Here is a 24,994-nt window from a genome sequence, read left to right as displayed (position 1 = left end):
GTCCATTGGTTATTCTTTGTTATTCGTTGTGATTGCCAATCTCCTCTGTTTCTATTACGATATATCCTCGTATTATGTCTTCCATATTCACTTATATTTCTATAATTTTTGTTTCTATATTGTTTTCTTTCTTCGAATTTATTTTTATAGTATCCATATATTGTATTCTTACTTTCTTTTCTCATATCAAAATCGTATTTGTTCATGTAATTTAACACTTTTCCTTGTGTGCTATCTTCTGTCTCGTCGATCGATAAAAATTTGTATATTACCTCTTGTGTGGTTGAAAAGTTACATGCTTCCAAAATGAATTTAACTTTTTCTGTGTTGACGTTGCGTTTCATTGTAGCTACTACTGCCTCTGTTGTGTATTTTTTCGCTAGTTCCAATGACATTCCTTCCGCTACGTATGCAACTTTTAGCTGTTCCGCTAATTCTTCAACTTCAGATGCATAGACCTCTGCATCTTTATGTCCTTGTCTTTTCTTCGCCAATTTAGCTATTACCGTCTTTGGACTGTCGCCTCTCAGTTCTCTCTTCAGTACCTCTGCTATTCTTGCGATTGTATCCTCTGTAGTTATAACGTTTCTGGCCTTATTGGTTAATCTTGTCTTTATTAATGTTGTCGCTGTCTGCTCGTGTCTTATCGCTATTTTCTCAAGAAGTTCTAGTGCATCTAAAAATGACTGCAGTTTACCTGCTTTTCCATCAAACTCGCTGGGTAACCTTGCTTGCGATATTTAAAAATTCGTTGATTGTAAGAGCCATACTTATTTCTTGCTCTGTGTCGCTATGTTCTTCCTTCTTTATAGGTTGTTGTTTCTTTGTCACAGTTAAAGAAACTGGTTTAAAATCTTTTACATTTTGAGTATATTCTTTATCCGAAATTTCCATAATGTTATTATCATTTAAAACTTTTCTATCTCCAGTGAGTCCTTGTATTTGCAATTATTCGGCCGTTTCAATGAAGGTATTTAAATCTTCCTGTCTAATTTGTACTTCTCCATGGTATATAAATTGTAGTAAGTCTCTTAGTGCTTCGTAAGTCACGTTTGTCAAAATTACTATAGGATGTTGACAGGGATTTGACATAAAAATTTCTTTGAAATATGGGCTACAAACCGAAAGAACTATTTTATGCGCTTTTATGCATTTTTCTTGTGCTGAAAGCGTTACGTCTACAAAATCTTGACTCTTCCATAATGAATTTATTCCTGAACTCATATTTTCGTGGAAATTGTTCCAACATAATGAAAATTTTTCTGACGCCATGGTCAATTGTCTTTAAAAGTTCTTTTAAATTCGTTTTTCTTCCTTATAAATGTAACAATAATTCTAAATATCCTAATTTATTTTAGCTAAATAGTTAAATAAAGTCATATCCAATTTCTTCGTCTATATTATTTAAAGAATTTGTCATCCAAGCAAATTCAAAATATAAATACTATGGTAAATAACGTCGTAATTTAATATTTCCGATCTGTCGGTGTATTTTCATGGTCAAATATAAATATTTTTAAAAATATACCTTTAGTAAATAAAAATGTATGACACATTTGTTTCATTAAAACAATAGAATTTGCTATATAAATAGTTATTTAGTGAAAACTTAAAAATAAATTGTATACTCTACTTTTAAAAGCAAAAAATTGTATAGTCAACATTCTGACTTAACCTAGCTTAAATTATATTCAACTAATAATTAATAATTTTTATCTGTTAGACTGTATTTATATAAGGGTTAAAAAAAATAAATTTACTCCCACAATACATTTCACATATGGTCCTTATCCATTCACCTTTGTCCATTCTCCATTTATCCATTTATTTTCATTGTCCTGAGCCGGAATGCTGTCGCGGGGTTCCCTGCGGGTCTGGTCCGGAATTTGGCCGGAATTTTCTTATCTGTTGTTGCATTTTTCCCATATATTTCCATATAACATCTAGTATGTAAATTTAAATCTATTGTAAATCCAGTGTGATTTTCCTCTCATCTTGAGCTTCTCTGGATGAAGACTCCTGGTTTCTACCACTTTAGGATCGCCATATGGTAAATAATATTGTGGGTAGTAAATAACGTGTTGTTGACTTATGTAACCATTTATTTAAATACTTCTGTACACTCTTAAAATGTTAATTATCTTAATATAATAGTACTTAGTTGACGTTGACAATGCGTGATGCATTAACTTGCCATCTTGACGTTAAATTAGTTCTGATCCTCCGATAATGATTGTTGTTGCTTTTAATAGCCCTAGCCTTGCCTGTGTCGGCACTTTACTTATTCGTGTCAAGTTTGTTCCCTTATGAATGTCCTCGATTCGAATTACTAAACATATTTATATAAACAAAATGCGAAACTATGTTACACGAGTATGAATTATAATATTTTATATAAATGACTTCTAATATTTTAGGAATAATATTACAACTTCCTCTTTTAATATGGGTAACCAGATCGTATTACATTCTGCCAAGGAATTTACGACACAATTGGTCTCATTTAGCATAATTAGAGCTGCTTCTATTATTTTTCTCTTTTTACAATCCGTTTATTTTAGGACTATATTTGAATCATTCCATTGAACCCTATGTTCATTATCCCATGCGTGTGTCTAACCATCCTAGTATCGCCAATATTTATTTTTCGCAGGTATCAACAGCGGGCCCTGACGCCGTCGATTTTATTCAGTAGGATTCGTACTTTTATTTTATTGTATATAAAAAATAAAAGTTAATTTTATTTTGTTATTTATTAGAATATATATTTATATATTTATACTATTATATATATATAGATTAATCTTGTGTTTTACTTGATCTCTAATAGAGCTACCCGTCACAAGCATAGTGCGTTGAAATAAATTAAAATAATATTTGATATTTTTTACTATTTATTAATACTATTTATTTTTTAGCTGACTAATTTCTTAATATGGATTCTAATTTTGTCTATGATGGGAATGTTAGTTGTGTATTACCAAGTAATAATCATATCCATGGATTATTCAGACAGAACAGTTGCCGTTTTTTCCACAATTTGCAGGCCACTATGGTGCTTAGGATTAAGTTGGATGGTATATTCCAGTTACCATGGATATGGTGGTAAGTATAAATTCGTAACCCATCGATAGTTTCAGAAAACTGATATTCCATTTTTATGCAATCAAACAGTGCTAGTCAAAAGTCCGTTCCCCCCTCGTATCTTTTGAACGGTTATTGTTATACTAGTGAAATTTGGAGGGAGGTAATAAACAGACGTAGGCTTCTCAAATAGTCATAACAGGTGACGTAATATTGACAGATGACGTTACAGCGCCACTGTGACAGATAATTTTAAATGGGACCTTATGGCATGTGATACCTTGTTTAAAAGGTATTGAAAATACCTATTGAGTCATAATAATTTTGTTTGAGTTTAAGCTTATTTTGATAAATAAATTAAATAAATACTAAAATTGTAGGTTCTCATTTAATTATTAAATATTTAACAACCAGATTTTTACTTACATACTAATAGCACTGTGTCTTTTCACCAGTCTTTTCTTCCCGTCCATCTGAGATTGTCCAATGTCCATTGTCATCTACTTCACTTCCAGTTTGTTATAACTATCTCCATGTTTTCATCTCCGGATCAAAAGATCAGCAAAAGATTTGGATGATCGCTATGTATTATGATAAGGTTCCAGGTGGTATATAAGGGATGTATAAGGGTTTATTAACTATTCGTCACTACTTTACATTTAACTGTATTTATTTCTACACATTAGGTTAACGACTGTGTTTACAACATGGACGTATAAACACAGATGGACTCAGTTATTTACATAAAAATGTGAAGCCAAAAATTATTTGACTAGGTCACATTCTCAGCACCTTCAAATGTCACATTTTTTTATTAAAATATCTTATTCACGTATCACTGAAAATATTACTATATTTATTTTATACTCTACAGCTGCTATCAAACCAAAATAATAATTTATTACTTATATTAATATATTTAATTGTAATTAAAACATCAAATGTGCACATAGTGTGCACATCATTTAATAATAGCGTATAACAGATATCAACCAATTATTTTATATGTAGAAGCACTGAAACCTATTTATTAATGGCAACAGTGTTTACATTTCTCTGTCTTATGGCTCTACGTCAAACTTTAAATTATGCTGTTCCATGTCATGTCCATGTTTGTTTACTTTTTACCCAAGATGAGGAAAAGTTGTTTTTCGATATTTTGGCTGTATTTTAAGTGATATTTGTAAATAGTGAAATAAACAAATTATACTAATGGTGCTACAGTTTTGCATTTGCAAAAAAAAACGAAATATTTACATCCCAATGTCTTATTTAATTTGTAAGTACTGTTTGTTTACATTATTTAAGATGAGGAACTGAGGAAGCATGTGTGTTTACATTTTAAAATATGTCTTTCATAGGCGTACCATTGGGTTTATTCATATTAATTAATGTATTGAACAAGATATTAGTTCATGAAATTAGTATAGACATTTTTAAATTGTAAGTAGACATCATCTGATTAAAAAGATCTGTTTAGTAGCTTTTTAATGTAATATTTCTCATGAATTAACAATAAATTAGTGAAATAAATAAAACTCATTTATTTTTCTATGTAGGTTTCCAAATAATATTGATTAATGATGAAACTTACTCTAAACTTCAACAGAGAAAACTGTATAAAAAAACCTTTCAAAAGCATCCTTTTTGGTTATTTAAACTTGTAAGGAAGCTGAAAAATATTTCAGATTTTTTAATAAAACTATAAATATCTAAAACAGACTAGTTAAAAACCTTATGAATATTTTGATTAATAAAACCATACAAAATGTCCCAAAATCAATCTATGAGCATTTTGGTGACCATATGTATGATGAAGATGCAATCGATGGTCACTCTATGCAACTTTTAAAATTGGTTCTTGAGAAATATTTTAAAATTGGAATTCATCATGAAACGAGGACTACTTTAGATGCTAACACCGTGCGCATAAGAAGCGTTCTTACTAAGAACTGTTTTATTTCGCAATCAATAAAAATTTATTTCTATACCAACGTCTTCTATTATGTCTATTTACCATTTTTACTTTAATATTTCTGTTCGGTAAATAGCTTTCCAATAATTTATACATTTTCACGCCTACTTCTTAATAAGTAGGTATATTTGCAAATAATTTTATGTCAAATGCCAGCAAGAGCTTTGGAATGATCAATAAATAATTTTGTAGCAGAAACCCTTACTACGTGGAATCTATTGATATTGTATTAAAACAAATTTGTCACAATTTGAAAAAATATGTTTTAACACATTATCAATAAATATAGGTATGTACTTAAATTTGACAAATGTATATTTTTTAATTGTTTTTTTTATCGTAGGATTATTTAATACCTATTAAAAAATTAACTTGAGCTCAACTATAATTTATTGTATTAATTTTAAAGCAAATAAAATTGTATTTTATTTTTTCTATAAAAACGTGTTTTTATACATTATTATACTTCCAATTATTAACGTCTGAATAATTATCCCCGCGAGTAAAAATTCAAGCACGCTTATGCTCATTGAGGAAGTATCACAGTCTATCGATACCCGTTTTACTCCCCTTTACCCTTTTGTCCAGGAATATCGAAGCTTCAAAACAGTGTGTGTTTAAGGTATCTTATTGCTGGGTCCATCTATGTTTATACGTCCATGGTTTACAATATCATACATAACGTATAAACAATTGGCTAGCGACCTAGGCTAACTTGCGAAATACTTTATATTTAAAATGACTAATTATTATTGATTGATTACTATTCTTATACCGTCTTCATATGTATATTCTTAGTTTTTCATAAACAAATGTGAGTTTTCTAACTCGTTCATTGTAGGTTCAATGTAATTTCAATTATAAATCATTCATATATTGACTATTCTTCTTGCTTTTATTTTTTAAGGGTTAAAACCTTACAAAAAGCGGCTCTGCAGGTTTAACATCCATTTGAATTGGAACCAATTGGTGTAATATAATTAGTTTTAAAGATAGGGCATAGAAAAAAATATTATTTAAGAAATATGTTTTTAGGAATCGTCAACTGGATTTTGGTCCGACCTACTTTACAGATAACCGCAAAGTTATCTTATTGCATGTATCTCATTCATGGTTTAGTAATAACTCATGCTACCTTAATAACAAAGGATAGGCTATTTTTCAGCGACTGGGTAGAGGTAAGCTAAATCACAATTATCTTTACAATAGATCGATTAATAGTTTAGTAATTATATTTGATTAATTATATTTGTTATTATTTTTATATAAATTTTTATTACTAATAATTTAGTTGTCCAGTCATTTATTTTCTTCTAAAGAACAAAGAAAGACTAAAATTCAATTTTCTAAATTGTAGCAGTATAATTTGCCTACTACATTGGGTATCACTTATAGGGGGTTGAAAGTAGGGACTGAGCAATTCTTGGGCTGGAGATAGGGTAAGCAAACAAACTGAAACGCTTGCGAACGGCCACTCTTGGTTTGGTTGGTGAGCTGGGTCGTAAGTAAGTGAATAAAAGAGGAACTGGATGGGGTACCTACAAAAAAGAAATCAAAAAACACTTACATGGATTTCCTGGGCAACCAAACACAAGAAGGTTGCTAAACTATTTGAATTTGGACGCAGTTTAGAAGAATCCTTTTGCTAAATAGGAAGAAAGGCTTTTCTTTCCTAAAAAATATTAAAGAGTGAATATCTTTTTAAAGGAAATAATTCTACAACTCCTGGTTTAGAAAGAAACATTACATATTTATTATTACTTCACATCAACAGTTATTACAAATAATATTAACAAAATTTAAAAACAAAACTTACAATGGCGCTACTTACAACTATAACGATTTACAACAAGCTCCAGACGTTGGGGACACTTATAGGAATTTAAATTATTATTAAAATGAAAATATCTACATTTTTCAACGGAGCTTACATTGAGGTTAACCGTTAAACAAAACCATTCAAATTTATGGTTATGTACCAAACGTCCGAAAAGGATAATACTAACTTTCATATGTCGAAATGAAATATTAAACCTTTTTGAAACATTAATTTTAATTATAACAGTTAACTTTATTTAAAGAAAACTAATAGGACAATTAGCTAATCCATAAAACTTAAAATTTTATTTATTTATAATTTTGTTTCTTTAGTTTATCATAAAAGCAAAATTTTTTTATTAATGAAAAATGTCTATTTTTACTTACAAAAATTTTAACAAAAAGTACCTTATATCACTCTGGCTGATGTATTTCCTTTAAGAAAGTTTTTGGGATCGGAATTGAACCAAAACACTGCAAAAAACACACAACTGTGTCCCACACAAGCTAGAATTGGTGTGAAGTGACCAGGGAACACAAATATGGACAATTATTGGGAAGATTCGGGCTTCGGGTTATCCTGGATGACAACAAACTGCAATCTTCAAAACTCGGCCACTCAATTTCTTCTTAAAATTATGTGCACCTCTCAAATGCCTGGAAACGCGTCTTACAAATCTCTCACATAAAGCACAGCACAAACAAATCGGTGATTAACTCAAACAAAAACTGCCAGATCGCATTTTGAGTACAACTTCAACTTTCAAATTAAAAAATTTTTTCTGCTTTGAAGACTACATCCGCAAGCTATTTCTTCCGAATCTCAATCTAAACTTAACTACACTTCATTGCTTATTAACCAATTTCCGATGACAAAAAACGAATAACGAAAAACGAATTTAAAAAAGAAAAATTCGGACTAAACAATGACCTGACTCGTATCGTGGTATATTGCAGAGTGACATCATTCTTAACAATCGTTTGCCTACCCGCATAACTTTCTCATTAATCTAACTGGATGTTTATTTGGCGCGCAATATTAAGCGGAATCAACATTAAAGAAATACCATCTGTGTTATATAAACAAACTTAAAATGAATATATTATTAATCTCAGCGACACCAAAGGATTGAAAATATTTTTCGGTGTTTTAATATATACGAAAGGAAAATAGAAATGCTACAAAAGTATATGCTACGTTGCGTTTTTAATTCTTGTTATATCTTTTTGGCGTTTCTTGGAACCTGAAACAGTTTTATCACATAGCTTTTAGTTCAGTTTCAATTGTTTATCACATCAGGAAATAAGTCTCGATCCTTAAATATATACGACGCGATATCTATTGATGATGTGATAAACATAATCAAAAGCTGTCTAGTAAATTTAATAATTGAATGGTTCCCGAATAAGGTTTTAACCCACTTTTTAATGGCATGGCGATAATAATAAATAATATTTGCCAGCAATCTCTATGTTGTATGTTTTAGACAATATTTTTATTCAAGTTTTATTTGTTATTTTATTTTTATTTATACCTTATAGCCCCTTTGTATTTAATAGCACTATTATCATGTTTAGATGTGATTTTTTTTGTACTCTTTTTCAAAATTTTAAAACACGAAAAATAGTTGAATGTCTACTAATATTATTTTTTTATTTTTAGTTTAACAATTGGTGTGCATATTTTATAGTATCTTTTCTCGTTTCATTTATATGGTCATTGGCTTTCGAATCACCCTTAATTATAATAGAAAAATTAATTTTTGGAGGAGCTACACCAAGAAAATCTAAACCTAAAAACAAAAGTAAGTATTTGCATATTCTTCTTTTATCATTATTGTGATTTGTCTCCTTTCTACAACATAAGTAGCGGGCCAGACGTTGGAACTGGCTAAGAATGCAGACTTGGATTAAATAATCCTTCGTCGAAACAATTTTTACAGTCGAAATGGTAAGAATAATGCTTGATGAATTTAAGGGCACTTTATTTTACGTTGCACTGTTACAAAATATATTTATTTACAAACGTATTTAACTAAAACTAAAACTTTTTAGTTCTCTGCTATATGCGAACGAAAATTTGCGTAGAGGGCGTGTATTTTTGGGATGCCTATCCCACGTAAGAATCGAGAAAGTGTAACGTTTATTTTGCCTACCACAAACGGTATTATTATGGGGGTTGAAAGTTGGGGACGGAAACTATTGGCGTGGAGATAGGGCAAGCAAAATAAACGAAACTTATGCGAACGGCACTCTGGGCTTATTTGGAGTAGCTGGATCGTATATAAGTGAATGGCAAGGGTGTTGGATTGGGGCAACTACAAAAAATGAAACAAAGGGGTGCTTACATAAGTCTCTTGGAACAATCAAAACAAAACACAAGCAAGACCTCTAGCAATTTAAAATGGACGCCGCTTCGAGGTCCCAAATTATGACGATTACAACAACTAGTTGTAACTATTGAAATAATTATTAGAAATGCAAAATATATCTTTTTAAATGAAACTCAAAAAAAGGGGGTATAAACTTTTTTTAAATAAATTAAAAAAATGGTTCAGAGAAATAAATCAAACATTTAATGTTGTCTCGCCACAAACACTTACAAAAATAGACAATACAAAATTACTATATTCATAGTCATAAAAGTAAATACAAAAAATAGTCACAAAAGTAAATGCAAAAATAATAAAGAGAAACACTATTGTTACTGGGCTATAAACTGAGGCAGAAATAAATTATTGCAAATAAAAATTTATCTTTACAAACTCCCATGAAAGCAATTATTATTATTAAAAAAAATGTCTATCGTTACTTTGAAAGTTTAAAAACAAAAGAAGTTACCTTGATTTTCACTAAATTACACTTGAGTTGTAAACTGGACTTCTTAAAAACTCAACAATGGCTGGGCATCTCTGACATGAGCAAAAACTGCATCCATAATCTTGGAAAACTCGTCTCCTTAAAAGACTGGAACAGGTACAACTGAACACAATGGCAATATGTGGTTATCTTCAAAATTTCACTTAGACTGCAACTAGATATTAAACTTTACAATTAACTGCCACTACACAGTGGATTTCCATGAAAAGGCACGAAGAATGAGAAAACAATACAAATTCTACGAAGAATTTTGGACAAACGCTTGAAGCAGCAGTCAACGCTGACAACGCCTCAGCGAGAGTAAGCAATTATCTTTTAAATTCATTCGCTTAACTTGGTATAAACAAAACATATACGGGAATATTTATTTAAAACGCAGTATCGAGCGGTTTAACGATCAAAGAATACCGAGGAAATAACCATCCGTGAAATAATAATCAAACTCTAAAACGGTTTATTTTAATTCGGAATATTATTTCGGTATTTTAACTTGTACGACAGGAACTGAAATACACTAAAAATATTCTTCGATGTTTTAAATATATAGGAAGGGATTTCAATATATCAAGGAATTTGCAAATGCTACAAGAGGAGTCTGTGAATGCCGCTTGAATACAACCTTTTATAGGAAATAGGGATTAAAGGACTTGGGAAATAAGGAAATTCAACCGTTTTTAACGAATTTTAACGCCCAACGGTGGGTAAAGTCGACTTTACGTAGTAATAAGGCATTTTTTCAACATACACACCACACAAAGATGATATTATGTACATTGGTCTTTATTTAAGTATGTATATAAAAAGCCCCTAACAACGATGCCGTGTCCAGAAATGGATACTGGTTTATAACATGAGCAAAAACATTTGATGGGGATGTTTGGCCAAAATAACTGTATATATTATTGTTCTGAAGCTATTTTCTTGTGGCATGTTAGAGTAATTACTATTTAAATGGGAATAAGCCACAATTAAAGGTTAAAGTACGTTTATTGACGTTTCAATTTCCACTTCGGAAATCGTTCTCAAAATACAAACATTAGTAAATTAAACAAATTTTGTTTTTTTGTTACTTGGTGAAAAATTCTTCTAATAATTTAATTTTATCTGACTCATTTATATTGACAATTCAGACATACATTATACATTTTAAAGTAGCCGATTTTAAAATGATATTGCCAATATTGTTGAGTTGCGTTCCTGGGACGATTTTACTTGTAAGATAGTTCATTCGATTACATGAAATCAACTTTAACTTGAGAATATCCGTCAGAAAATACTCGTTATATGCAAAAATATATAACGAATATACCACTTAGACCCATTTGTAGCACCATGAATTTTCTTTGTAGTGAACTATCAACATTTTTATTAAATATTATACAACCTTAACAAATAAAAATGACACATTTATAAAAAATACACAACATTTTTTAAATAAATTATCCAATATTGAATTTAATTCAAATAATACGTTTTTTGAATAGTTAAATATTAAGTTTTGACATAAATAGTTTATTTACGAATTTGCCATTAGATAAGACTTTAAATATAGTCAAGACAAAATTAGAAAGTGACGATACATTGGTAACTAGAACAAGACTGAACATATCAGCTATAATGGAGTTATTAACATTATGTACTGATAATACATATTTTCAACTAAATAATGAATTCTATAAACAAAATTTTGGTCTAGCAATGGGCTCTAGTTTATCTCCAATATTAGCCGATATATTTATGGAAGATTTTGAAACAAATATTATTTCTAAACAAAATTTAAAACCCACAGTATGGTGGAGATATGTAGATGATGTATTCTCAATATGGCCTCATGGATCAGAGCTGTTGGACGCATTCCTGAACGATATAAACGATAAAGAAGAGACAATAACATTTACCATGGAAAAGGAATATAATAACACACTACCTTTCCTGGACGTTTTAATATCTAAGAACCATACTGGATATGAGACTCAGGTGTATAGAAAACCTACACACACCAACAGATATTTAAATTTTAAATCAAATTACAATATTAATATTAAAAAGGGAATCATTAAATCCTTATATAATAGAGCCAAAGTTACTTGTTCTCACGAAAATTCGTTCTTGGAGGAAAAACATTTGTTAACATCTGTTTTATTAAAAAATGATTATCCTTTATCGTTTATAAATATGGAATTTTCAAAAATCGACCGCATAGAACAGAACAACTTAGAACGAGATCCTATAGCATACACAAGGAATAATACGAGGAAAATAACAATACCATACATAAAAGGATTATCAGAAAAACTTTAAAGGATAGGAAATAAATTCAACATTTCAACAACATTTACAAAGTTTAAAGAAACCATCGATGAACGACACCTATTATAAAACTCAGAACCCATTTATTCAAATTAAAGCAAGTTTTCTGCTTTGCGTGTCAGCAGCCTTGTCAGAAACCTACATTCTTTCTCAAGAAGAGGAGACGAGATAGTTCTGACTTAAAAACCTGGAGGACTTTAGACCGTATAAATAAACCCGGCGTAGCCCCACTAAATACGAGTAACGAATAAAGTGAAGTGGAACACACAAAGGACTATTAGTGTGGTGTGGGTGTGGAAAAAATAAAGAACACATTCTGACATGTCTCAGGTTGCCGTAAATCTATAGTTCGTCAGCGATTCGAAAATAATCGTGACACTCTGGTAAAGTTTACAAAACGTGATAACGGTAATTCATAACGCAAATATATTTTCACATTTAACTAAGACATAGATTATACCTTATTTTGTTTATCTCATTTTTATTCTTTTATAAACAACTTTTGTTAACCATGTGGCGCAGTCAGTGGTATACGTTGCAAAATTTTATTGAAAAACAAAATAATAATTTAGTATTTATTTTTAGGTGAGGACATTAAAAATATTCATGAGGACAATACAAATACACAACAATATGTTCAAAAGGAAGCAGTGTAATAAATATTCTATTAAAGTTTAACGTAACATAAATACTCAAATGTATTGTATAGAAATGTATTGTTTTTATTTTTCTAAATATTAAAACTAAATTATTTTATGTACTAATGTGTTAAATACAATTGTATACTAATTTTGTTTACCTTATGGCGTCTCATTTACATACCTTAAAATTACAATTTTTTGCCCGAAATTAGAATGCGTGCCGGACATGTCTGCAGTGTAAAGACTAAACAAAACTGGTTCCAAGAGAGAACCTTGGGGAAGTCCATCATTCCTCTACTAGAATTTTCCATAATCACTTGGAACTTCCAAGAACTTGGAGGATGAAGTGTAGCGAATAAGGATGCTTATGGTTAAAATAAGTTGTCGAACAACAGGGAATGAAGCTAATATAAAAGAAAATGTAAAGCTTACTTAAAACACTACAAGAGAATAGGCTTAGCTCAAGAGAATGGGAGTTGTGCTCAGAGAGGAGGTCGGCACGTTTGCTTGCCTGCAGTAACTTAGGGTTAGATCAATCCTAAGAGGATCTTGAAATGGCCGCCAGGGTGAATTTTGAACATCACTCCAATTTGGGGTATCTATAGTTATATACTGACTGAAAAATAAAAGATTAGGGGAAAACAAATAAAAATCTGAAATGCTCTATCTGTACACTATATTGCAATCCTAATTTACTTATATCCCAAAACATATATGTATATGTACCAAAACAATTACTGAATTATATCCCCCAAAATATATGTTTACAATAACAGTTACCTAAAACTATGAACCAAAATATAAATATATACAAAAAATGATCTACACAGACCTCTGACAGTGAGGTGAAATAGTATGTTAAAAATGTTTTGAATAACTCACATGGAGTAAATAGGAGACGAGATTATCCACAGGAGACGAGAAATAGGGAAGTTTACAGAGAAGGGAATCCAAGATATAATAGGGGGGAAATGAGGAGAGAAGACAGGTGAATGTAGTTAGAACAGAGGAGAATAGGGGGGAAGCAAGTGTTGATGCAGAAGGGAGAAATTTTGTTTAGACCGCTCCTATGTGCATAATATTGTCTACTTATCAAAGTATGAACATCCAAGGGAGTTTATTAGAGATACTGGGGAATTAAATAAAAATAATAACACTAATACTTTAAAGTTTATTGAAGGGTACATACAAGATTCAGTATACAAGTTATTATTAGATACAGGTTCAGAAGTAACTCTAATCAACAAAAACATTGTAAATAATTTAAATAAGGACAATATTATGGTGATAAAAACAAATAAATTATCATTAATAGGGGCGAATAATAAAAAATTATATGATACTAATAGTTCTATAATCTGTAATGTAAAATTGGGAAATAAAATGTATGAAATACAAATGTTAGTGGTAGATCACTTAAATTTTGAAATAGTATTGGGAAATGATGAAATGGAAAAACATAAAATGATTATTAACTATGTCAATCAAACTTTACAAATTGATCAAGAATCTATTAAATTTTGTAAATTAAATAAAGAAGAGATTTTGAATAAAGAAGAATTTCAGATTTGTCAAGTAAACAGTTCAGAAGAAATTATTTTAGTGCCAAAGGAACATGAAATGGAGATAAGAAGTTTGTTAAAGGAACATCAGAGGTTATTCAATCAAGAGGTGTGTGTGGCAAAACAATATGTACATAAATTGGAAATGAACAAAGAAATCAAGAATTATAAAATGAAGACATACCCCATTCCGTACAAATTAAAGAATGAGGTGTACCGAGAGCTGGATAAAATGCTGAGGGATGGAATAATAGAAAGAAGTAATTCTCCTTATATTAGTGCCATCACATGTGTAAGAAAAAAATCAGGAGAAATCAGGATATGCCTGGATGCTCGTAATATCAACAGCTATACGAGAAAACAATATGAGAGTCCAATGAATGTTGAGGGTATTTTTGGAAGAATCACTAAAGCTAAAGTTTTTTCAAAGTTGGACCTTCGGCATAGCTTTTGGCTTATTCCATTAGCCAAAGAAAGCAGATGTTATACAGCATTCATGGTGGATGGTATTGTGTACCAATTCTGTGTGGTACCATTTGGACTCCAGAGTTCATGTGCAGCACTGGTCAGAACTTTGCATTCCATTCTGAACAAATATGAAAGGTTCATTCTCCACTACATAGACGACATCTTGGTATTTTCTGAAGATGAGTTGTCACATCAGGATCATCTAAAAACATTAATGGAGTAGTTAGAAACAGCAGGTTTAAAATTAAATTTGGAAAAATGCTCTTTTTACCAAAAAGAAGTCAAATATCTAGGATATGTGCTCAATACACAAGGAGTCAGTATGGATCCAAAAAGGATACAAACGATTCAAGAATTTGCCACACCACATAATCTCAAAACACTCAGAGGTTTCTTAGGAATATTGAATTATTTTAAACGATTAATTCCAGACCTAAGTAGGATGGAAGTGCCACTAATAGAACTGTTAAAGAAGAACCAGAAATGGGAATGGACTCCAGAAAGAAATACAGCTTTTTTACAATTAAAACAAATTTTTACAACTAATTTGCAAGTGTATCATCCGCAGTATGATAAGGAGTTTATACTAAGAACGGATGCATCATGTGAGAGATTAGCTGGAGTGTTGTTACAACAACAAGAAGAAAAGGAAGTTGCTATAAGTTTCGTATCTAGGGTAACCAAAGATTTTGAAAAAAGATATTCAGCAACGGAACTAGAAATGGCAAGTGTGATCTACTGTGTTACCAAATTAAGATTTTTTTTTGTTAGGAGCACATTTTGTATTGGAAACGGATCATTCTGCTCTGACAACTTTGTTTAAAAACAGGTTTGCCAACAACAGAATTCATAGATGGAGCCTTTTGTTACAAGAATATGACTTCGAAATTAGACATATTCCAGGCAAGTCAAACATTGTAGCAGATGTACTAAGCAGAGAAGCACAACAAAGAAGTGAAGGAAGAAAATATCAAATTGGAATCAACAGAATGAAGAATGAAGAAGGGCTGTATTCGTTAGAAAGAATCTTGGAAGATCAGAGAAGATTCGAAGAAGCAGAAAAGAAGAGAGCAATCAATATCAATGGAGTATGGTGTAAGAAGTTGGAAACCATAGAAGTTTATGTCGTAACCAAAGAATTAGCAGAAGAAATCATGAGAGATCTACATGCCGAATATGGTCATATAGGGAGCAGAAAATTATGGATGTTGTTTAGGGAAAATTATTTTACAAGAAAAGATATATCCATGGCTAAAAACATCACTAAAAGTTGTACCATTTGTCAGTTAGCAAAGGAGAAGAATTTCCACAATGTTAATGTAGCAAAATCCATAGTTGCAGAGAGACCTTTAAAATTAGTTGCTATCGATTTTGTCACTAATTTAGCCATAAGTGAACAGGGTTGCAAAAATATTTTTATAATAATTGACATACATACAAAATTTGTAAAGTTATATCCCAGCGAAAGGACAAATGTAAAAACCGTAAAATACTATCTAGAAAAATACATAGAGGAAGTAGGTACTCCAGAAACAATTATCTTAGATCATGCCACATATTTTGAAAGTTCAAGATTAAAAAGAGTTTGTGAAGAAAAGAAAATCCAATTAAATTTCATTAGTATCAGAAGACCCGCATCTAATCCTGCAGAAAGATACGTCAAAGAGGTGGTAAAATTCTTAAGAATTTTGTGTGCTAGACAACATTATTTATGGCAGGAAAATTTGCCACAAGTGGAAAGATTTTTAAATGAGACACCACATGGAATCACCAAACAATGCCCATATTTCCTAATGTCTGGAAAGTATCCAGAAAGACCCTGGGAAATCAGTAATACAGGGGACATTCAAGAAGTAATGAAGAAGGTGAACCAAAATTTAATAAGAAATGCTAATCGTTATGTAAATAGAATCAATAAGAAGAGAAAGAAAAGAGTTACTTTTGAAAAAGGGGAGAAGGTACTTATCAGGTCACTACAGGTGCCAAAAAGGGATGAAAATCTCTGTGGAAAATTACTTTTGCCATTTGAAGGACCTTATGTCATTAGTACTGAACATGGGGTAAACAGTTATGAACTAAGACATCCAGAAACTAATAAAATTAGAGGGATATTTAATATAGAGGGAATTTATAAGTATTATGAATAAACATACAAGGGTAGGCAATATTATGACACGAATTTGGTATTATAAGATATAAGTTTTGTAAATAGAAGGATAATTAATAAATAAGCATATCTTGAGATAAATTTGATAATTAAATAATTTATTAGGAACAGATGTACAGAATAATGATGAATTTATATAAACAAAAAAAGGTTGATTTATTTTCAAGTAGATTTATATGAGTTACAAGTATAAATAAATGAGCAAAGTACTATGGACAAATCGATATTTTGTAGAAATTGGGAAATAGGGAATATTATAATGATAAATAGTATATGCGGAAATAAGATGAAAAATAAAATTATAAGAAATATTGAAATATGAAATATAGAGAGTTATATGTAGAGATGATGAAATGAATATTATATGCGGATATAAAAAGAATAAATAATAATGCGGCAATGAATAAAGATACTGAAATAGTATATGAAATAGTATATAGGGGAACAATTATAAGAATTTCTACGAAAATAGTACAAGAAATAAATAGTACAGGAAAAGAAGTAAAGAAATTGGGAAAGTACTTGGAAATTTGATTCTGAAGTTGATATAATTAGTGAAAGATTTGTAGATTTTGTTTGGAGAATTCTGTATTTGTCATAGAGTAAATTATAAAAAAAAAATATTCAAGAGATATGCTTATTAATAAAAGTCAGTTTATTGTTATGTTAATATTAATAAAATATTTAAGTTTACCGGTAAGAATTTAGATTTAGTAAGTGCTGATAGTTAGCACTGAACAAAATCCAAATTGGGGGGAAGTTGAAATGATTTCAATATGTTAAAAAGGATACAACTTAAATGGATTTTTATATGAGTTTGTTGTTCATGAATTTCATGAAGCCATCACAATGTGGGTTCGACTCTGAAATAAAAGAGAGAAAAAGATTAGTAAATTGTTAAATAAATTAATTTTGACTTACCTGGTATAGTGTTAATAATTTCTGAATAGTATAGTTGCCTAGTGTATAGGTGAATCGTCTAAACCTTAAAAAGAACAAAAAAAAGAAGAATTCTTAAAAAATATTTAAACATAGAAATTTTGAAAACGTCAGAAAATAAACTGTCAAGCAAATCTATGGGAGCTAAATTAATAGGGGTTTTGTTAAATAAGAAATTACAATGATGTGGAGATGAAAAGAATAAATTGTATTAGCATTGTAATAGAATAAGTTTTATATCTGAACATTTTTTTTTAAATTCCCAAATTAGATGTGATTAAAGTGATTATGAGAAATTAATGTGGATTGACAAATGTGTCAGAACAGGACAGTTTTATGGTTTAAAAAAAAATAGAAGACGAAAAGAAAAAAGAACGTTGGTTGCTGTTAGCAACGAATAATAGATTTTGGAAGAGGCCGACAAGAAATTTTGAAAGAGAGTCCTGAAATTGTGGAATAGGTCGGGAGTGTTTTTTTAACTCGTCTAAAGAGAATTTTAGTTTTTCCACAGTTTCCACAGCAGAGATATCCAGAATTTGTTCCAGAGAGTAAGAGAAACAATTTAACTTATAAATTATTATTGGAGTACAGAAATGTCATTTAAATTGAGAAAAGTAAAATGCATGAATTAACATAATTGCGATAGGCCTTAAAAAAATTGAAAATATTAATGATCATTAAATTAAAAATAGAATAGTACGTACCTTAACTTCCGAAGAGAGGATTGATATTCCAGTTTCACCAATTATTTTGCGAGTAGTTAGTTTTCTTTAAATAAATCAGAACTGTTTTAAAGTAAGGTTGGATAATAAATTTGGGGATCATTTGAAATTTTGATTATATTTGAATGCAAGTTAAAAGTCAGCGGAATAAAGTGTTCATTTTCTTTTCTTTATAGTTCATTTCAACACTTTATAAAGTTGCAATATTTATTTAGTTTTTAGGTACTTGTATAGAGTCTCCACATTTTGTAATAAATTTTTATTGTCACGACTATAAACCACATTAAGATTTATACGATTCCTATTTTTGTAAATGAATTGCAGACGAATTTTATTGTTTATATTAAATTTGTTCAATATTAATAAATAACGTGCTTCATTTGGGTTAATTTATCAAAGGTCTAAAGTAAATTTTGGTTTAATTTCTTTTTGAACTCTACCAGGAGACTACAGAGTCGACGTCACACAGTGACAGATTGCTTAGAACACATAATTGAGCTAGCTGAGGTATATATTAAATTAAACAACGAACCACAGATTTTAAAAATTACAACATTTATTATAAATAAAATTAAAATTAATAAAATACAACTTTTTCAATATATATATATATATATATATATATTATATATATATATATATATATATATATATATATATATATATATATAAATATATAATGAAATTTAAATTATTAATAATTTTGACAAGATTTTAATTGTCCTTATTAACCCTATTGGATAATTTCTGGAAAGGGAGTTCCCTAATCCGCTATGTCTAGTGTCCAGGTAGTGGATGGGGCTCTGAGATGGCTCAGCCAAGTTGACCAGTTGTAATAACCTGCAAGCACTGGCAGACCAACCAGAAAATTCCAAATTAAAATCGCTTCTTTCCCAAAAATTAAAGTTCTAATTCTTCCCAATTTAAAGTAATTCCAAATTAAAAGTATTCTTCTCCAAATAAAAACAAGGTCTAATTCTTAAGGTTGGAGCCGGCAGGCTACAAGAGAACAAAAACCTTTTTACTGTATGTCCTTCTACTTATTAGATTTTTTGTTCAAATAACAAAAACTAGAAGACATTTGTCATTAAGTGACCTTGACTGTTCCAAAATAGCCAGCATTCTTTTTCTCTTTAATGACAAGGGAATCGATTCTATTATATCCTACATATCGATATTCGATATTCATAAATATCGAAATATTAGATAGTATTGTGGGTGGTTTACTCTACGGCGGCAAATTAGTAGCTATTGTAGGAATTCGATTTTATTATTGGACTTTGATTTTGCTAACGTTCGAAATGTTAGATTATTAACGATCGTATCGTTACAAACTGATACTGTTATTTTGGCAGAAAATCTCGAAGATTTTGATAATCTGCTGAGATTGGTGAACAAGATAGTTTATCGTGCAAAGGATTTTAAACAAAAATAATCACAAAATAATGATAAAAACAGGAAAACTCTTAAACAAGTAGATAATTACAACTATCTTAACACCATAATCAATCACAGGAATGATTTATCATCATTATCATCACCCAGCCTTCTGCGTCCAAAGCTAAACATAGGCCTCCCCTAATTTCTTCCACTTCTATCGGTCTTAAGCTTCCTGCAACCAATTTCACGAATTAGAGTACGAAAATAATAGAAACCATCAAAAACCAGAAAGCTGCAGTATCTTAGACATGTTATGCGTGACGAAGAATATTACGTGCTACATACCCGTATACATAAAACATCTTGTTGCGCAAAAAAAGAGCCAGGCGCATATGGCAGAGAAGTCGCAATCCTATAGATAAAAATGAATAATAGATTATTATTATATAATAGATTAATACGGCAACTTAAAACTGTTCTACAAGAATGACACAGTTTAAATATTTATCAACAGCTTCTCAAAAGAAAACCAAATCATCTGGAAAGCAACGAAATCACCCAAAAGGCCTACACAGCACATACCATCTTTAAGGAAAGCCGATGGAAGATGGCGAAAAACTGAACAAGAAAAGGCATCAATATTTACATATTTTGCCTTTTATTTATTTACATATTGATGCCTTTTCTTATTCTCGTTAGAAAACATCTTTTTTTGGTGCACCTGAACTTAATAACTAAGAACAATTCAAAAACTTCTTAGATATTCTCTGCCCAATAATGCTACCGATCAAATCCTTTACCCCTAATAATGTGAAAGAACAAATTTCTAGATGCAATAAGTGCAAAGCACAAAGCTTCAGTAGCAGTCAAAGTAGCATCAGGAAACCTTCAAATACACGTGAATCTACTACAAGACTGGATAAATAGATGGAAAATCAAAGGTAAGTACACCAAGTCTAATATAGTAAAAACAGAAGACAAATACCTAAGAATGTCACCTGACCAAAAGCTCACTTTATAAGTCCATAAACTTCTTGTAAGTATATAAGTGCATAATAAAGCCCATTTTCATATATGGAGTGCAACTATGGGGCTGAGCCAAGCCTTTTAATATAAAAACCATTCACAGAAGCCAATCGAAGATGGTAGTTAGTAACAAAACATTGCATGACGGCTCTGATATACCGTTCGTTGCAGAAGAAATCAGCAGACTAACAAGAAACTATCTAAAACACCTGCCAGCCCACCCCCAACGAGGAAGCAAGGTAACTGCACCTTCAACCAGAAGTTAGACAAAGATTGAAGAGACAATGGTCAACAGACTTCATTCTTTAATTTCAGCTTTAATTTTAATTTTATTTTCAATATTACTTTGAAATTTAATCAACATTAATTTAATTTGTTAGTTTTAGTATTGAGAGTGTTATCAGTGGATAATTTCTCCTCTCATATATCTACAATATTCACATTTACTAATAGCTTTCAATAGCAGATTGTAGATTTGCAAATTTAATAAAAAAAAACAAATAAAATTAATTATTAGCAGTTTACAATTTACTTTATTTATGTAGGTTAATATGATCTGTAAGTTTGACCGGTTTAAAGTGTTTATTTTCTAAAAAATTTGATTTTAATGTAAAAGAAAAATTGTTGAAATTTTGAAAAAATGACTTTTTTTTCAAAATATAGGTTTTGCTTTTCTAAATATTTTGGTTTTTTTTCTGTAAGACAAAGATTGGTTAAGAAATGGCTGTTCAAAGTTTGCACACAGTCGTGATTAGTGACTCGTTCAAGCCCTTTTAACCCTTTCAAAAATAGGGGTTTAAAAAAATTAATTTAAATGATCTTATTGCCATTAACGAAACCTACAAAATGGTTTTTTAAATAATTCATAGCTTAAAACCAACTAAGTTATCAGTAAAAAACAAATCATATATTTTATGAGATATCAGAACGCGTATTCTGGAGCATTTTAAGATACACATATAATGTGTTATTACGGCACATACATACTTTCACCCATCCATACAAACTAATAAGGTTTTCTTTTTAAGTTGAAATAAAATAAATTCATAAAATTGTGTTTAAAAAATGATTGTCTTTATAGTTTCATTTAAAAAAAAAAAATACTACAATTATTTGAATTTCTTCTCAAAATATGGTTTTTATAAGGTTAGAAATTAAGTGGTAAAAAATTTATACACTAAAGAAATCTAAATTTAATGTCACTGTATAATGAAGTAATTCCAAATTTTTTGAATTTATAATTGCTTGATTTTTTTCTAATAAGGATCGTTTTCACCACTAAGAAATAAAAAGCAACCAACGGAACAAGTCCAATTTTGAAGATGAGGGTAAGCATAACCTAAATCCAAATTTCCGTGAAAATCAGTTGGCACAAGGTTTTGAATGACATTGTTTTAATTATAACTAATCTAGGGGGTAAGATTTAGGGGTTAAACTGTGATAAAATCTTAAATTATGTTGTTTAATTTTACTTGACATTCACCACTTCCCTAAAAGTTTATTTGAATCAATTATCTGCTATAATTTATAATTACACGATTTGTTTGTAATAGTTTTCACCCCCAAAAAAATAAAAAGCAACCAATGCCAGAAGTCCAAAAGTGATCTGGGGGGTAAGTAGAACCTAAATCCAAATTTACATGCAATTCGGCGTAAAAAATTACAGAGTATCGCCGTATTTCACGTTCATTTACGTTCATTTACTGGCCTAATTTGAAAAGACAACAAAACAATACCGATATTTTAATACAACACAAATAAAAAAACAAAGTAAACTTCTATTTTATACATCTATATGTCTATCAAAAGAATAGATCCATATATTTCTATTTTGTTTTCTTTTTTACTAAAAGTAGTTGTCTTTGTAGTTTACATTTAAAGACAGGTTCGTTACCGACTAATCACAAAAAGCAGTAATTTTATATGTCCAACCTTCAAAATATTCTTTCAAGGAAATAGTTGCAATGAATCACAACACACTTAGATTTCATTAGTTGACAATCAAACAAATAGAAAGCACTATAGACGATATTAGAAAGTAATTGGTCAAGTAAATAACCAACCACTTCCGATAAATTGGCTCATTTGAAATAACTAGGTGGATCATTTAATGAACTTTAGGTAACGCCTACATAAATCAGTTCTTATAGGCGTTAAAAAGTTTATGGTATTGTAATTATGAATACAAATCTGCTTTCGATAATTTATCGAATTAATACTGACAAATCAACAGTTACAGAAAAATTACAAAAGATTTGTGGATTTTTTATTTTATTATTTTTTCCTTTTTTCTAAATTTGCAGTAAATTATTAGTAACAAGCTATTTGCCATTCGCACAAAAAATATTTATGTTTTTTTGTTGTAACTGACCAAAGTAATCGATTCCACTTTGTTTCAATCAGTCACCTTTTTTCAGGAGGTTACTTAGATTTTTCATGCATTTTGTAGAGGTGCCCTCGTCTTAGATGAAGGGTTAGCAGTTTGAAGAACAGTCGATAAAAATGTTACACTTATATTTCTCCGAGAGTTACGAAATTCCTAAAAGTATTCTTCTTTTGGTGTCTAATCGTTTTGAATGTTAGCGATCATGTTCACGAATTACACACAACCAAACTTATATAGAATCACTATGTATTTCAATATATATATATATATATATATATATATATATATATATATATATATATATATATATATATATATATATATATATATATATATACATATATAAATGTTTTTGAAGGGTTGGAGTCAATAAAAGGGGCTATTGGTTAACTATTTAATATCTCGAGCTTTCAATTGTGTTTACAATTCTTATCAAGAGCTGCTAAAAAAGACAAAATATCTTACAAAGTTGAACTATAAAGAAAAACATTTTTTGTTAACTCACCAAATAAAATTAGTTTCGTTAATAAAAATTGCTGCAAATACATGTCAAAAAGAATTAATACTAAAATGCCCTTATCTAATAAATTCTTCCCTGAAATTTCAATAATTTTGAAAACATTTTCTTAACAAAAAAATAATTGAATTTATAAATAGTTTAAAGTAGCATTTGTTAAGAAAATGTTTTCAAAATTATTGAAATTTCAGGGAAGAATTTATTAGATAAGGGCATTTTAGTATTAATTCTTTTTGACATGTATTTGCAGCAATTTTTATTAACGAAACTAATTTTATTTGGTGAGTTAACAAAAAATGTTTTTCTTTATAGTTCAACTTTGTAAGATATTTTGTCTTTTTTAGCAGCTCTTGATAAGAATTGTAAACACAATTGAAAGCTCGAGATATTAAATAGTTAACCAATAGCCCCTTTTATTGACTTCAACCCATCAAAAACATTTATATATTTTTTCCAAACGAGTCACAAGTACTTCTTTTTTCTTACTCTTATATATACATATATATATATATATATATATATATATATATATATATATATATATATATATACATATATAAATTCACGGATTCCACAGTATTCACTGCCTTCCCTCGTTCCACCGTTTCCATCTCTCTCTGTTGTCGCATTCTCCATCGTTTAAGCCTCTCTTACTCATGGCGTCGTCTACTTCGTCCCTCCAAGATCTTCGGGGTCGTCCTCTTTTCCTCCTTCCTATGGGGCTCCATTCGGTTATTCTCTTTATCCATCTGCTCAGCAGATGGAGAAGCGACAGCAGATTCTGCTGTCGCTAGTTCTTCTTACATGTCCATACCACTTTAGTCTTTTTCGTTCTGTATATGTTAGTATGTCTGTTTCTATTGATGTTCTTTGCTTTATTTTATCATTACTTCTCCTATCCATTCTTATTACTCTGCAACATCTTCGCAGGCATTCCATCTCTATTGCTACTATCTTACTGCTGTTTTTCTTGTTTATAATCCAATTTTTAGCCCCATATGTCATAATACTTCGCACTAATGTTTTATAAATCTGTGTTTTTGTCTTCATATTTAGGTGTTTATCCCACCATACTGAGTTAAGTTAGCGGATTGCTGTTCTTGTTTGTCCTAATCTTTG

General features: G+C 30.0%; 1 protein-coding gene across 1 annotated transcript in view; it reads left to right on the top strand.

Moving 5' to 3' along the window:
• The window catches only part of LOC140432465 (nose resistant to fluoxetine protein 6-like), a 62,750-nt gene extending 49,959 nt beyond the window's left edge, over nucleotides 1-12,791 (top strand). The window contains exons 10-13 of the mRNA XM_072520375.1: nucleotides 2,919-3,105; nucleotides 6,095-6,237; nucleotides 8,541-8,682; nucleotides 12,653-12,791. Coding sequence (XP_072376476.1) covers nucleotides 2,919-3,105; nucleotides 6,095-6,237; nucleotides 8,541-8,682; nucleotides 12,653-12,723 — 543 coding nt within the window. The 3' untranslated portion in view covers nucleotides 12,724-12,791. The remainder of the gene's footprint in view (nucleotides 1-2,918; nucleotides 3,106-6,094; nucleotides 6,238-8,540; nucleotides 8,683-12,652) is intronic.
• Nucleotides 12,792-24,994: the final 12,203 nt, after the last annotated feature.

This window comes from Diabrotica undecimpunctata, chromosome 1 (genome assembly GCF_040954645.1).
Source record: "Diabrotica undecimpunctata isolate CICGRU chromosome 1, icDiaUnde3, whole genome shotgun sequence".
NCBI lineage: Eukaryota > Metazoa > Arthropoda > Insecta > Coleoptera > Chrysomelidae > Diabrotica > Diabrotica undecimpunctata.
This window is presented reverse-complemented; position numbering and strand designations above follow the sequence as displayed.